Below are 13509 nucleotides of genomic sequence, written 5' to 3'. Positions count from 1 at the left end.
AAGTTACCATTTTGGAGATACGGGGTTTTGTTCTGACAACAGCGATATATACACAATACATATATTAGTATACAACATTGTTGCACTATTCCAATATACACTTTTTGTACAGTAATGTAAGTTGTGAAAAATGTAACACAATACTTCAAGAACTTTTCGGGATACTTAATATGTCTCAATATTTAGTTTTTCTTACATTTTGTAAATTAAAACCAACTAAATAGAGGCACATTTAAAAAAAATGCTATTAAAAGCTAGGGACCCAATCATTTTAATCAACATTTCACACACTGTGTTGCACTTTTTCCAATTTAACAGGACTAATAATGCTCTGTTTGTCATGAAACATGTAGTTGGAAAGTATTTTTTAAGTACTGACAATATCCACAATGTACTCAGAAAAGAATATTGTAACTTACTGTTTATCATGATAATGACGAATACTGGCATATTGCCCAGTGAAGTTCAGGCTGAAATCCTTAAGTACATTGGAAAATGTAAACGTCATCCACTCCTTTGGATGTGTGGATCCTTGGCAGGCTTAATGATCTTCCTGACACCCAGGAACAGCACATTTCAGCACTGTTTCATATCCTACACTGGTACTAAGAAGTTGCATGGAACCAAGACCAAAGCTCTACTTAACATTTTGAAAGGTTCTACTGCAAATCTTCACATCATGCTTATTTATCCTTAGAGGCCATGAGCAATGTGGGAGTTGGTTAATCAATATTAGAGTGGATATGTAATAATTTAACTCCCATCTTAACTCATTGGATGCTGTTTTGATATGTGCTTGGTCTTCTAGAACTGCCAGTTGAACACAGCTGGGGACCACTGTGAGCGGTGTGCGGAGGGCTATTATGGCAGCGCAGCTCTGAGGACGTGCCAAGTGTGTCCATGTCCCTTTTCAGATCCATCTCATAGGTGCGTGTGATGTAATTACACAATGGATCATGTAACATGAGAAACATTATAACCCTTATGATGTTAATAGCTAAGCAGCTTACATGATTAAATGGTGAAGCGTTTGATATGTTTGCGGCTGATTTCTAATCATAGCATGAAGCCAGCTGTCTAAAAACACATCTGGAAGCTAGTCATTCATTATAAAGTCATTTAAAGCAAAGATTATAAGAATTTAGGTTGAACTGCCAACTCAGCTGTGGGAACCCCTTCCTTAATGCTTAAAATGGGCCCTCGTTAAATGCTCTCTAAGTGAATCATGAATCATGAAGAGCATTTCATGTGAAAGTTTGAGCAAACATGTTATTTTCCCTGTATGGAGTCAATCAGGACATGTTTCACATCAAATGTTTGCCTTTTTAGATCTGCACAGGTGAAACTAGGCTAAGCTAGCTAGCAGGAAATATAAGATAGGCTATGTTGTTTATTCTCAGTTATGTAGGTGGGGAGACAAAATCTGGATTTAAACATGAACAACTTTATTCCAAATTAATAAGATAGTGTTAAAGCACTGTTAGAGTCCCGAAGGCCGAATTGGGATCTCCTCCAAAGTCCGAAGTGACTCTGGTTTATATACAATGAATGTGCGCACATACATTAGAGACAAACACACATAAGATGATTAGGGACACACACACATCCATACATCCCATAAGGAAACATCTGGAAAAACTTATTTCAACATAAACAGATACCTCTGGCAAACACTGTTCTCATAACCTTGACATTATTCTGTACATTAGCTTCCTCTCTTAAGGAAAGAAGCGGAAGAGGCCTTCAACAAAACACACACACACACACACACACACAGAGGAAAATCCAATATAACAAATGCAAGATGAGTGTAAATACACCTCAGCTACATTTTGCATGTAGTGTGTCGAGTTGATAAGTAACCTCACACTGTCTTACTTGTTGACATTGTATGACATCCTGTTATCTACAAAAGTAATGGTGACCATAATCTTCCATTAATGTTACTCCAGTGCTCAACTAGAGAAGCAAACTTTTCAATTATATTTGAGGTCAATTGAAAGCTGATCATTGAAAGCTTTTTGTCCAAATCATCACCTTATTCCCACAGCTTTGCACTCGGTTGTCTGAAGATTGGAGATCAGCTTGAATGTCTGTGCAAACCAGGATATTTGGGAACTCGCTGTGAAAGGTGTGTGTACAATCAGACATTAATCCACAACCTGCTCGCTGCTTTAACCAAACTACTGGAAAACAACGTGATTGCATCATTTACACTGAAGTTCTAGCATTTCATTATTTTATTTTAAATAATCATGTCAGTGACAGACTCATGTCTGACTGCATATTTTGTAGTGACATCTCTGTATCCACACAGGTGCGCGGCTGGTTACTATGGTGACCCATTACAGGGTGGAGGGAGTTGCCAGCTTTGTGCCTGTGATGATGGCTATTTATGCGACCCCTTTACAGGCGGTAAGAACACATGAATCCTGAAATTTTAAGAGATATATAAAACTTTTATAGCATATTTTGCTTTATGTGAAGTGGTGGATTCAGCATGTTTTACCAGGGGTGGCAGGGAGTTTTGGCAGGGTGGCAGCGTGAATGCATGAGCAGGGGGTTGTACAGAATTTGAACAGTTGCTCCTTAGATTGACCACTTTCCCCTTAAAAGCAGGACAGACGAGACAAACTGGGAATGTGAATGTGCGAGGCGGGGGAGGAGGGTGAAAAGAGGTTCAATGGCTGTTCTCCAACAGCGAAATATTTAAAGGTGCTCCATTTAACGGCGCAAAAAAGCCTGCCCCACACTGAAGTGGAAGGCAATGATGTGCCAGAAATGTTGGGGTGGCATCTGGGGTTGCCAATTAGATTTAAGAGGGCAGTTACCGGCCACCCCCTATAAAACTGCATATGCTCATATTGAAGCTTGTGTGCCAGAACTATCAGCGTGTTATGACTGTTTCTTGTCTTTTGTGTTTCTATAGAGTGTGAAAATCCAAACAACCCCAGCATTGATGGTGACTGCCAAGGTTTGTGTTCATCTCCCAGAATAAGCACAGCAGTAGAGTTCAGTAGAAGTCCCGAAGAGTCATATGCCAGCACAGTTTACTGTTTCTGTTTCTTATGAACCTGACAGATTTTCTTTTTTTTTTTTTGGCACTCATCAGTTCCATTGGCCCAAAAACTTTAACCCCTTGAAAGGCCAGGGCTCACTGGTGGGCCCAAAGTTTTATTACATACTTCTATATTCAAGGAGTATTTTAGCCAGTTTGCTTTGTAGCCCCTGTAGTTACTGACAGTGTAATGATTATATATTGCATAATAAGCCCTAGTATAACTCAGTATAACTCAAAACTGATAGCAATGCCAGTGATTCATCCTAAAAGGTTGAAATATTTAAACTTTTAGATCCCCCATGTTCGCTTTCAAAGGCCTCTTTTTGCATTTAGTTTAACCCCCAAACTGTGGGCCTGAAGTTTTATTACACAGTTCTTTAACCTAAAAAAGCTCCATTAGATTGCATTGAAGTCCCTAGTTAACAAATAATAAGCCTTAGTATGTAATGAGCCTGGAATGTTAAATATATGTTTAATATTTGTTAAATATCTGCCCTGCACCTCTTCTTGAACTCCCATAAATAACTAAAACTTAACTCTGTTTAATATCTAAAATCTGCACTCTTGTTAAAACTTTAATTCAAACTAATAGTAATAATATTTGTGGGTGAATGAAGATTAATAATTCTTTTAGTTTTTCTTTCTCATATGTGAAATCTGAACAGAAAGTCTGTAGAAAGTGCTTTTGAACATCACAGGCGATATTTTATGAATATGAATATTAATATTAATATAATAAGTACAGTAATTATAATAATATTATATTATATAATTGTAATATTATGTTCAATCATATTTAGATATTTTTATTATAGAATTTAAACAGAATTCACATGACTGGAAGAAATGGAGAAAAAGTCCAGAAATATATGTTCTAAACTGTCACTGGGACAGGACCCCTCTCATCCCTGGGGTGGGACCCTCAAGGGTTCATCTCAGTACCTTTAGTCAGGGAACATAACTGAACCAGAAACTACTGAAATGATGTTTTCTAAGCTGTACTGACTCCACACACCCTGTCTCGCCTCCAAGCTTTTATCAAATGGCTCTGTTTTAAATCATTCGGTTATGAAAAGGTACAAATATGAACTTTTCACCTGGAGAAACTCATTTAAATGGACCTTAAAACCGCTGCTGTACCTTTGAAGGTACATTTACATTGTTTGTACCTTGATGAACGGTAAATGTACCAGCACAGAACCTTTATTTCTAACAGTGTAAAGACAATTCATCACACAATGTTGTAATAATGTAGCTATACCTAAATAATTATGAAGTTGCACAGAAAAATGCCAATAATAACTCTAAACATCTAAAAAAGAAAGTTATTTTTATAAGCATGAGATGTGTGTGAAGTTTATTAGCGTATTTTGCTATTTGTGATGTCATTGTGGTTGTGGACTATGGTCAGATGACCACTTCACCGAATAACCTGCGTGCTTTCCTCTTCTAGAGTGTGACAGCTGTGTTCAGACATTGCTGGAGGATCTGGAGGGGATGGATTCTGAGCTCTACACACTGAAGGTCGATCTAGAGCGCTTTAAGCACAGCTCTGATTCCCTCGCTGCTCTGAGGAAACTGGAAGAGGCCATTGTTGCTGCAAAGGTAGCTACAAATAAATGTCAGTATGACAATGTTTTTCACATATTTATTCCTCTCTCATTCAAACTGGGTTGATTTACCATGTCAGGTGTTAGTGGTGAAGTACAACACATCTGTCCAGCTGCTGGAGCCGAAGATGAAAGAACTAGAGTCGGACGTGGACGGGGTCAGAAAGGACCTGAGAACACTCAAGGCCAAGGTATTCACGCTGCAGCTCTTCATGAACTTCCAAAAACTCCTTTTACTCTGTTTCAAACATCAACTCTGTTCAAATATTAATATCATTACATGAGGTGCATTAATAATCTACTTGTTGGTGCATGACGCATAATAATAATTCATAATAATAATAATATAACACAAAAATATAAAAACGTACATATAGGCTTTGAATAAAATCTAATTACATTCTTGTACATCAAAGAGAATAATGTTTTTTTCTTTCTCCTTTTGAGGACAATTTCAGAGATTTGTTCAGACAGTAAAATATGTTATTTTATATTTTTGAAAAATTGAGCAACACATACTAACACAGCAATATGGAGCATATACATAAATAAACTGGTATATTGAGATATATTGAGTTCTTATTTTATTGTTGCTTCAAATAAAATAAACAGTCAATATTGCTGTGTAAAACATGCAGGACAAAGCAAACAGCAGACAAAACATTCACTCACATCTTAATATCACTGCCAGTTCATGAAAATGTTTGATTTCAAACGTTTTTCTTCAGGCAGATTTGACTTCATCAGTCACTAATGAGGTGTTAAACGATTCAGACAAAACTCAGCAAATGGGCCAAAACCTGCTGACTGACACTGAGGAGCTTCTGAGAAGAATAGAAGGTAAACAAAAATCATCTGTCCATCGTCCATCCTCTCTATCTATCTATCTATCTATCTATCTATCTATCTATCTATCTATCTATCTATCTATCTATCTATCTATCTGTCTTTCTGTCTCTGCTCTATCTATCTATCTATCTATCTATCTATCTATCTATCTATCTATCTATCTATCTGTCTGTCTGTCTGTCTGTCTGTCTGTCTGCTCTATCTATCTGTCTGTCTTTCTGTCTCTGCTCTATCTATCTATCTATCTATCTATCTGTCTGTCTGTCTGTCTGTCTGTCTGTCTGTCTGTCTGCTCTATCTATCTGTCTGTCTGCTCTATCTGTCTGTCTTTCTTTCTGTCTCTGTTCTATCTATCTATCTATCTATCTATCTATCTATCTATCTATCTATCTATCTATCTGTCTGTCTGTCTGTCTGCTCTATCTATCTGTCTGTCTGTCTGTCTGTCTGCTCTATCTATCTGTCTGTCTTTCTGTCTCTGCTCTATCTATCTATCTATCTGTCTCTGCTCTATCTATCTATCTATCTATCTATCTATCTATCTATCTATCTATCTATCTATCTATCTATCTATCTGTCTGTCTGTCTGTCTGTCTGTCTGTCTGTCTGTCTGTCTGCTCTATCTATCTGTCTGTCTTTCTGTCTCTGCTCTATCTATCTGTCTGTCTGCTCTATCTGTCTGTCTTTCTTTCTGTCTCTGTTCTATCTATCTATCTATCTATCTATCTATCTATCTATCTATCTATCTATCTATCTATCTATCTATCTATCTATCTATCTATTCATGCATACACCTATCTGTCTGTCTTTCTGTCTTTCTGTCTATCTAACTATCCATCCATCCATCCATCTAGAACTCCAGGAGGAACTGAAAGTCTCTAACATCACTGCACCCAGCAAAGAGGTTGCGAGGATGCTGGAGGAAGCGAGGCAGATGGTGGCACAAATGAGAAGGCAAAACTGCAGCGTGCAGAGGAGACTGGCTGAGGATGAACTCGGGGAAGCTCAGAGACGTAGGTTATATTTGGAAATTCTGGATACCATTTTCTGAATACTGCTTTAATAAAATGTAACTTTGACTGAATACAGACACGTAATTTCAGTTTTCTGGATACATATTCTCAGTACTTGTATTCAATTACCCAACCCTGACCCTATGATTGTGGTACATGCGCCTGGAATGGCTGTGTACTGCAAAACACACTTACTGGATCTTCATATAATCTCACACGGATATTTCAGTTTATAATCATTAAGTAATGCTATATCGCAATATTTCCTGCTCCACTGAAACGTGTTTATACGGCAAATCCTTTAATAACTCCCCCAAAAGCAACACACGAATGCAGAAAATTGGAGAGATGATCACTTTGACACTCCCTCTCCTAGGCCCAATCCCATTTCTTCGTTTTACCCCATCCCTTGTTTTCAAGTGTCTCCTTGCCCCTTGGAACTGAGGTATAATGGGTAGAGCTTGAAATCTTCCCTGGGAAATGGGACCCTCAAAAAAAGAAGAGAATTACTTCATTAAGAGCTACTAGTGCTGCTCTGTAGGCGACCCTGCCAGTCTGCAGTGACAGCAGAGGAGGCAGAGAAGTTCAGCTCCTGCTGGGCTTTTGTTACACTTAATTTAATTTAAATTAAGTCGTGGAGTAAGGCATGGAGAGAGAGAGAGAGAGAGAGAGAGAGAGAGAGAGAGAGAGAGAGAGAGAAAGAGCGAATGAGAGAGATAAAGAGAGAGAGAGAAAGGGGGAGAGGGGGAGGCAGAGAGAGAGAGAGAAAGAGCGAGAGAGAGAGAGACAGAGAGAGAGAGGGAGAGAGAGAGAGAGAAAATGTGTGTGTGACTGACTGAAATCTCTATAAAAGCAGCAAATCTGCTCCACTTTAATATAATAATCACATTACCTTAGAAATGTAAACTGACTGCTGTAATATTTCAGGTTCACTAAGCGTAACGGTGACATAAGGAAATGTGCAGATGGCTTTAAGAACAGCATTATGGAAGAATCATCAATCTTTTTTATCTTTCATTTTTATTTTTTTTACAATGAACTGCTCTGAGCCTCAGATCTTTACATGCTCACCCAAAGTGTTTCCCGTCTGTACCACTACAGACTGGAAGGAAAACCATGACACTGTCTTTAGATGTGAGAAGGTGTAAGACTTTAATCTTTTAAAAGTCATTTCAAAGTCTTCTAATGTATGGTTAGCATACGTTGTGGCCATGACTTAATTATCTTGTTCCCACCCATGCCTTGCTAAGTTGTGGCCACACATTAGGATCTCGTTGCCATGCGTTACTCCTTAGTTTTAATTTATACAGGATGTCACTAGCAAATAATGTGCTTTTCCCCCTCACAGTCTTAGATTACATCATGAAGAACTTGACCGATCCTCTGAACGGTACTCTGGCCACTGCTGATCGAACCGCCCAAGACCTCATGTCCTGGATTGCTGAGCTTAAAGATCTTAAAGATGCACTGAAAAAGGCAGAGAGAACCGTGAACAAGACCAAAGTGATGAATGACAGGAGTGAGGCCAGTCTTTCACACATTCTGGTAATCATACCTCAACAGGCACTTTTTAATCCAAATTAAAACACTTTTACTTAAGTAAAGAACCGTTCCCATGCTTAAATGGTTCTTTGCATGGTGAAATAGTATTGTATCTGGACCTATATAGAACATTTTTGAAAATGGTTCTATGTAGCACCAAAGAGATTCTACTAAAGTTACGTCACGTTCTCCAAAACACATTCTCCATTAATCTGAAGCACCATTTCACCATGCAAAGAGCCATTTAAGCATTAAGCTGTTTCTTTATGTGTCCATAGTTATTCACAAAAGAACCATTTTTGACTCACTTTTACTGTTTTATTCTACAATTTGCAATTTTGATGTCATGATTTCATGAATTGTCATTTTTATGTAAACCATAACGTAACTTCCCAAAGCTTTGCTCATCTTCTTGTCTGAAGCTCTTTTGGGTTTTGTAGCTTACAAGTAAAATCACCCTTGTATTTTTCCCAGAAACGTCATAAGATGCTGGAGGAAGAGCAAGAGGCCATCTCTGCTGATGTGGCGATGAGTAAAGGAACACTGAGAGAGATAACAGGTGTTCTTATAATGATGGAAGACCTAAGAAATGTAAGAGGGAGGCTTAACACTTTAGGATACAGCACTGATGGTTTATGTTCATTTGTATTGAACATAAAGAACAAATTCTGCATGTTTGCTCAGCAACGGTTAATCTGTACTTCTTTTTCAGAACTTCGCAGGACTTGCCGCTGAGCTGGACGGAGCAGAAAGGGGTTTAAAGCAAAAACTGGATGAGCTTTCCAGGGCCACTGCTAAGGACGGCATCGTGAGAGAGGCAGAGGAACATGCCCAGTATCTCATGGATCTTGCTATGCACTTTCAAATGTACGTTCACACATTAGAGCTTCAGCTCATATATCAGTAAAGACAACTTACATACTTATAAATATATATAAATGCTTATTTATAAGCATTTCAATGGTACAAAAGGCTCTGATCTAGTGTCTTACACTCTATTTCATCAGAAAGCTTGCCTTTATATATTTATATATACATTTTATATATATATATAGATAGAATGGATTATATATATATATATATATACATAGAATGGATTTCCATGGCCAAGCAGTTGCATTCAAGCCTTACATCACCAAGCGCAATACAAAGCGTCGAATGCAGTGTAAAGCGCCGCCACTGGACTCTTGAGCAGTGGAGACGTGTTCTCTGGAGTGACCAATTACGGTTCTCCGTCTGACAATCCGATGGACTACTCTGGGTTTGGCGGTTGCCAGGAGAACGGTGTTTGTCTGACTGCATTTTGCCAAGTGTAAAGTTTGGTGGAGGGGGGATTATGGTGTTGGGTTGTATTTCAGGATTTGGGCTTGGCCCCTTAGTTCCAGTGAAAGGAACTCTTAATGCTTCAGCACCAAGAGATTTTGGACAATTTAATGCCCCCAACTTTGTGGGAACAGTTTGGGGATGGTCCCTTCCTGTTCCAACATGACTGCACACCGGTTCACAAAGCAAGGTCCATAAAGACATGAGTCCTGACCTAAACCCCGCAGAATACCTTTGGGATGAATAGAGCGGAGACTGCGAGCCAGGCCTTCTCATCCATGGTCAAAAATTTCCATAAAAACACCCATAAACATTATGGTCCTCTAAGAAGAGTTGAAGCTGTCGTAGCTGTGAACCCTTTGGATTAAGAATGGGATGTCACTCAAGTTCTTACGCGTGTGAAGGATGATGACTGAAAACTTTTGGCAATAGTGTTTATAAGGCTTTGTAACCTTTAAAGATCTAAAAGAAGTGATCTAAATTTATTGTGCTTAGCTACAGACATTCAAGTACACTGCAAAAATGCTATATTGTAATATTAGATTTGACTCTATTTAAGATGATTTCACCTCACAAGATACCACTTTGCACTGTATAACTGTTGTCCAAATGGTTTTTAGGTCTCTGCTGAATTACACCAACACCTCAGCTGTTCAAAAGGCTGTAGAGGCCATCAATGCTTATGGAGAGGTCATTGACGCTCTTAAAAAGGCTGAGGCAGCCGCAAATAAAGCTCATGAAGCTGCAGACCAGGCCCTTGCGGTGAGTGCTAATGAGGAAAACACACAGCAGTCAGTGAGTAGTTAGTTAATCATGTCATAATGTTGGACAGTTGTGGCTACGTCACTCTTTTTTTGATTATTTTCACTCTGAACAGAATGTGAAAGCACAGAATCTGACTCAGAAGGCAGAAGAACTGAAGAACTCTGCAGTCAGTTTGCTTGACAAAGCTGAGAAAGCAGAGAAGAATCTAGCAGGTGTCTTTCCAGTGTTATTTCACATCCAGATGGCTCTGGATGTTAAATATCATTGTCATTATACTTAGTTGTACATAATAAATGATACACTTACTCTAAAGTGCAACAGATTCTAACCTGTGTTTATTAGAACAACATTAACGTTATGCCTATATATGACGTGGACCATGATAACTAAATCTTCATCTAGTGTTTTTACTTTTGTTTTAAGAGGCCACACAAAAATATGCTGATATTAAAGACCGTCTGGACAAGGCAAAGGCTGAAGGAAAGCATAAGAATGAAGAGGTCCAAGCTATGGAGGAGATGTTGAATGAGATCAATAGAGGTGAGCTCTATAAAATAAAGTTATAAAACGGTACACTGGGGTGGTACCCTCAGGGGTACATGTCAATACCTTTAGCTGGGGGACATAGCTGTACCATAATCCATTGAAATGATATGTTCTTAGTATTGACTATGTATTGACTCCACACACCCCGTCTTGTCCCCAGGTATCACGATTGGCTTCTCCCACTCCCCCATGTGCCATGTGTTTACTTCCCAGTCGTCCACATGCTTCTTTGTTTTGATTCTTCACTGTCCTGCCCCCTTGTTTCGTGACTCCATCTCCCCTGATTTTTTCCACCTGTTTTCCACCTGTGTCTTGTGATCCCTTGTATTCCCTTGTGCTATATAAGCCCTGTGTTTGCCCTGGTCTGTGTTGGTCTTTGTGCTGTATGTATTGTTTGAAGTGTTTGTAGGCTGGATGTACTGGAAGTATTGTTCGGTATTGTATCTTCTAGCCCCTGTTATATTTCCTAGTCTCTGTTTTTGTGTTTAGCCTATGTTCCTTTGTCATGTCTGTCCCTCATTCAATCCGTGTTGGCTCAGTGACCCTGGACTGTTTTAACCATGACCCTGGATTTGCCCCAAATAAATCTTGCTTTTCTCAGCACGTGCATCCTCCTCCTAATCGCTCTGCGTTACACTAGGCTTTTTATTTTGTTGCTCTGTTTTAAAACATTCAGATATAAAAAAGTACAAATATGTGCATTTCCACTGGGAAAAATGTATTTAAGGCACATAATTGAACCTTAAAACCACTGTTATACCTTATGTACATTTAAATTGTTTGTAGCTCGATGTACCTGACCTTTATTTCTATCAGTGTACGACCAGATATATGAGAATATTCTTTTGCAAATGTAAAAGCTCACCCAGCCTGTGTAATTAGTTTAACAATCTACTGGATCCATTTCTTTTTACACAGATGATATTCATGCCCTTGTGAACCAGGCAATGGATGCTGTCCAGGCTGCCAATAACACTGTGTCCAATGCTACAGCACGGTTAGAGGACATCAGCGATGAACTGGACAAGATCCGTGTTCCTGGTGGAGATTCAAACATGGATGATATACTTAACACCGTCAACAAAACATGTGAGGCTCAACAAATGAAGCATTTGACTGATGCTATTGATTTCAGTTCAGCAAAATAAAGGGGCAAGCTTTCAGGCAACAATAAAATCTAGTGCAGGATCTAAGGCCGTGGTTTAAATGGACTGAGATTAATTCGCGTTAGTTCTACGCAAATGAAAGGTTTTGCCGAGAGCCCTAAGTTCATTAAGAGTGAAAGATTATGCCCATCCATGTGTTGTATATTCAAAGAAGCACTGAGGAAAAAGTGCCAAGGAAAACTCTGATGTGCTTCTTCCCAGTTATTGAGCTGAACAAAGTCTTTCCTGAAGTCACTGATACGCTCGCTGAGGTGTTGAATCAAAGCAGCTGGGTGCCCACCAGAACCAATATGTCCGACAGCATCATGAGGATCAAGGACATGATTGAGAAGACCAGAGATATGGCCAACAGAGTGAGTTGTCACCCTGGATGAGAATGGGTTTATTTTTAAGATGGTTTGTTTAGGTTGTGTTTTGTCTTAGCTCCTTCAGATGCCAGTGTCTATACATTGAGGAATGATCTTTAACTTAGTAAACCATGTGCTCTAGTGGTTTTGACACAAAGAGCCTTGGATTGGAGGAATGTATTAAAAATATCCAAAGGAAGCAATGAAAATACTGCTGGAGTAGCAGAGCTACCGAGCTACCTTAGCCTCTGCCACACTGTTGATGCCAGATGTAATGTGGAAAGGCAATACAGTAAGCTTTTAATGGTCTTTATAAATCATTCAACTAAAAGATAAAGGAACATAGAATGGAATAGCTTTTCTCTTAGATTTCTTTAAATGTTGAAGTCTTGACAACCTTTTATAGAAAGAAGTGCCAATATTGTTCCACTCAGCATTGAGCATTGATGGCTTCAAACAGTTGAAAACCATTGGAGTGCTAGTTTGTGTTCAACGTAAGACTAAATAGGAATGAAGAGGTCCAAGCTATGGAGGATATATATATATGTATTTACAGGAGGAGGAAAAAACATGCTTTACTTTTAAAGTAAGTCAGTGGAGCCCGATGTTGTGTCCCAATAATTTCGAGCCATTTCTTTTGGTCCAATCATCATGAAATTCATACACAATGTAAAGACCAATAGGCATTTCCAAATTATGTCAAAAAATGAAGAGACAAGGTTTTGTTCTGACAGCAGCGATTGGTATATATAATTTTCCCCCAATTTTCTCCCAATTCAGTTCTGTCCAGTTCCGCCTAATACGTAGGTCACCCCCAGTCACACAGTACTACCAGCAGGAGGATGAAGGCCAGCATGTGCTTCCGATGTGTCATGTAATATCCACCACTGCATCTTTTCAAACTACCACTAATGCAACAGCATTGGTCGTCTCAATGTGCTTGAAGGAGATCAGTGACTGCCAATTCTGTTACATCAGCTAACAGAAGCCACTGAGATGCTGAAGGGAGAGGGAGGATCATCCTATCCACCCAAACAGAGAGCAATTGTGCTCACTTGGATTAGCTATAGCATCGCCAGGGACCAAATTCGCAGGCTATGGATTGTTTGTATTTAACAGTTTTTTGCAGATAAACTGTTAAATAGGAAATACTTTAATTTTTTACCTAAAAAAGGACAAATGTTCATGTCATTACTATGCTGGGGACCTAGCTTAACGTTGATTTTTCACTGAGACCCTGAACATTTTCTTCAACAATATATGTTCAGTCCGGATGAACTATTTGAA

At 38.9% G+C, this 13509-nt stretch overlaps 1 protein-coding gene across 1 annotated transcript in view; it reads left to right on the top strand.

Annotated features, from left to right (window-relative positions):
• Window positions 1-13509, top strand: part of lama3 (laminin, alpha 3) — a 36109-nt gene that overhangs the window by 2485 nt on the left and 20115 nt on the right. The window contains exons 3-18 of the mRNA XM_037545603.1: window positions 809-927; window positions 2051-2131; window positions 2318-2415; window positions 2930-2974; window positions 4515-4666; window positions 4752-4862; window positions 5400-5511; window positions 6375-6533; window positions 7882-8078; window positions 8550-8666; window positions 8788-8942; window positions 10019-10160; window positions 10276-10375; window positions 10587-10703; window positions 11628-11798; window positions 12077-12228. Coding sequence (XP_037401500.1) covers window positions 809-927; window positions 2051-2131; window positions 2318-2415; window positions 2930-2974; window positions 4515-4666; window positions 4752-4862; window positions 5400-5511; window positions 6375-6533; window positions 7882-8078; window positions 8550-8666; window positions 8788-8942; window positions 10019-10160; window positions 10276-10375; window positions 10587-10703; window positions 11628-11798; window positions 12077-12228 — 2028 coding nt within the window. The remainder of the gene's footprint in view (window positions 1-808; window positions 928-2050; window positions 2132-2317; window positions 2416-2929; window positions 2975-4514; window positions 4667-4751; window positions 4863-5399; window positions 5512-6374; window positions 6534-7881; window positions 8079-8549; window positions 8667-8787; window positions 8943-10018; window positions 10161-10275; window positions 10376-10586; window positions 10704-11627; window positions 11799-12076; window positions 12229-13509) is intronic.

This window comes from Pygocentrus nattereri, chromosome 15 (genome assembly GCF_015220715.1).
Source record: "Pygocentrus nattereri isolate fPygNat1 chromosome 15, fPygNat1.pri, whole genome shotgun sequence".
In the NCBI taxonomy this organism is placed as follows: Eukaryota; Metazoa; Chordata; class Actinopteri; order Characiformes; family Serrasalmidae; genus Pygocentrus; species Pygocentrus nattereri.
The sequence above is the reverse complement of the archived record's forward strand: the minus strand, read 5'-3'. Positions and strand labels throughout refer to the sequence as shown.